This window comes from Apis dorsata, unplaced genomic scaffold (genome assembly GCF_000469605.1).
Source record: "Apis dorsata unplaced genomic scaffold, Apis dorsata 1.3 scaffold_172, whole genome shotgun sequence".
NCBI classification, from domain to species: Eukaryota; Metazoa; Arthropoda; class Insecta; order Hymenoptera; family Apidae; genus Apis; species Apis dorsata.
This window is the reverse complement of record NW_006263460.1, coordinates 30,132-31,955: the sequence shown is the minus strand read 5'-3', so window position 1 is coordinate 31,955 and position 1,824 is coordinate 30,132. Positions and strand designations below refer to the sequence as shown.

The 1,824-nt window shown below is 20.8% G+C and overlaps 1 protein-coding gene across 1 annotated transcript in view; it reads right to left on the bottom strand.

Annotated features, from left to right (window-relative positions):
• The window catches only part of LOC102678578, a 49,161-nt gene that overhangs the window by 42,447 nt on the left and 4,890 nt on the right, over positions 1 to 1,824 (bottom strand). Inside the window, exons 2-3 of the mRNA XM_006614186.2 lie at positions 1,652 to 1,696; positions 607 to 634 (exon numbers count right to left, since the gene is read on the bottom strand). Of these exons, the coding sequence (XP_006614249.1) occupies positions 607 to 634; positions 1,652 to 1,696 (73 nt within the window). The remainder of the gene's footprint in view (positions 1 to 606; positions 635 to 1,651; positions 1,697 to 1,824) is intronic.

Here is a 1,824-nt window from a genome sequence, read left to right as displayed (position 1 = left end):
CAAGTATAATATACTTAAGTTAAAAAAATCAAATTAATAATTTATATTTAACTTTCGCCTGTATTTTTATATATATTTTTTTTTTATAAATTTTTTTATCGTATCATAGATTTTAATACAATAGCATATAATGTATGTATCAATGTACACGAGCAAATGTAATAAAAAAAGATCCGTTGTTAAACTCCTAACTCAAATCTTAAACGTATTTAATCTAATTCATTATATTATAATAATGAATGATAATATCATCGAAAAATAAATTTATTATAAAATTAAATAAACGAGAATAGAAAATTAAATAAATTTGTTTATTCAATGAACGAATAGTTTATAAAAAATAAATATATATTTTCTTTATTTCCCTGTTTAGTTAATTAATTTTATTTCGAAAAAAGCATTATTTGTTTTTTTTTTTAGCAGAACGATTTTGTAAATCAAATTAAGATCAAAATCATCAATTGTATGTGTATATATATTTTTTGCCATTGCATGTTTTTATTTAACAAATGTCGAGATTTTCAGTGTAAGGATTTAAAAAAAAAAATTTTTTTTCTTATCTTATACGAAGAGGGGTTAGTTTGAGAGATGTAAAAGCGTGCTTACTTCCGGTCGAGCAGTCAATTTGGCGTTTCTGTAACATATAAACACAATTGAGCGAAACTTAAAAAAAAATTTGGATGGAGAAAAGATTAATAAAAATGATTAGCATCAAAATTGCTTTTATAGTATAATATCCATATTGGATAAAAGTTATTATTTTATATCTATTTTCTTTTTATACAAATATATATAGGATATAAGATTACACATGTCCAACAATTTGATTTCAATCAAAATAAAAAAATAAAGTTATTTTCCGATCTGTATCGATTTGACAGTATCTATTTGACATTTTATTTTATTTTCTAGATTTAATATTATATCGTTGTTCGATTTTATTTTTTGAGATATTTGCGAAAAAAAAGTAATTAAATAAAATTTTAAATATAGATATATTATATAAATTTTATATGTATATGTATATGATAATATATGCATTAATTGCAGTCAGATTGCAATTTGTCTTTTGTTTAATATAAATCATTGCGATATCAAGAAATTACTTACATACTATACATTGAATTACTTAAAAAATTATTTCATCATGAATCACGATAGGCTGAAAATATTTCGATCCCAATGCAAGATAATAACGAGTTTAGGCAGAAATATTCCTTTATGATGTGATCAAAAATCATCAAAATGAAGTGAGGAAGCTTTTTTCTCTCCAAATATTAATTATATTGAAATATTTTTTGGCTTTATTTTTTTATTTATTGGTAATTAATTGATGAAAATATCTCTCTATACGAATAATAATATAATTGCAATGTATAGTAATATTTTCAAATTCAACAACATGTTATCTCATAATTACTCTTTATTCCAAGATAAACAAAAAGAGTACAATTTTGCCTATTTTATCGAAGAAAAATTTTGTTTGAAATTTTTTAATATCAAAAATAATAGTAAAAAAATAAAAAGAAAATCAACTATTGTAAAATAAATATATTAATTGCTTAAGTTATTAGAAAAATTATAGCGACGGTTAACTGGACATCCTGTATATTTCAAAATAATTTATAACTTTTGTAATTATAATACTTACATCATTTCCATACACGGTTTGATTTACGTTCTTAGTCTGCATCATCTAAAACATCAAAGAAATACTCGTTATAATATATTTTTGTTAACCATATTCAAATCAAAGAATCTTTATATTTTTCAATTCCGACAACATATTTAAAAAAAAATTTTATATATATATATATATATATA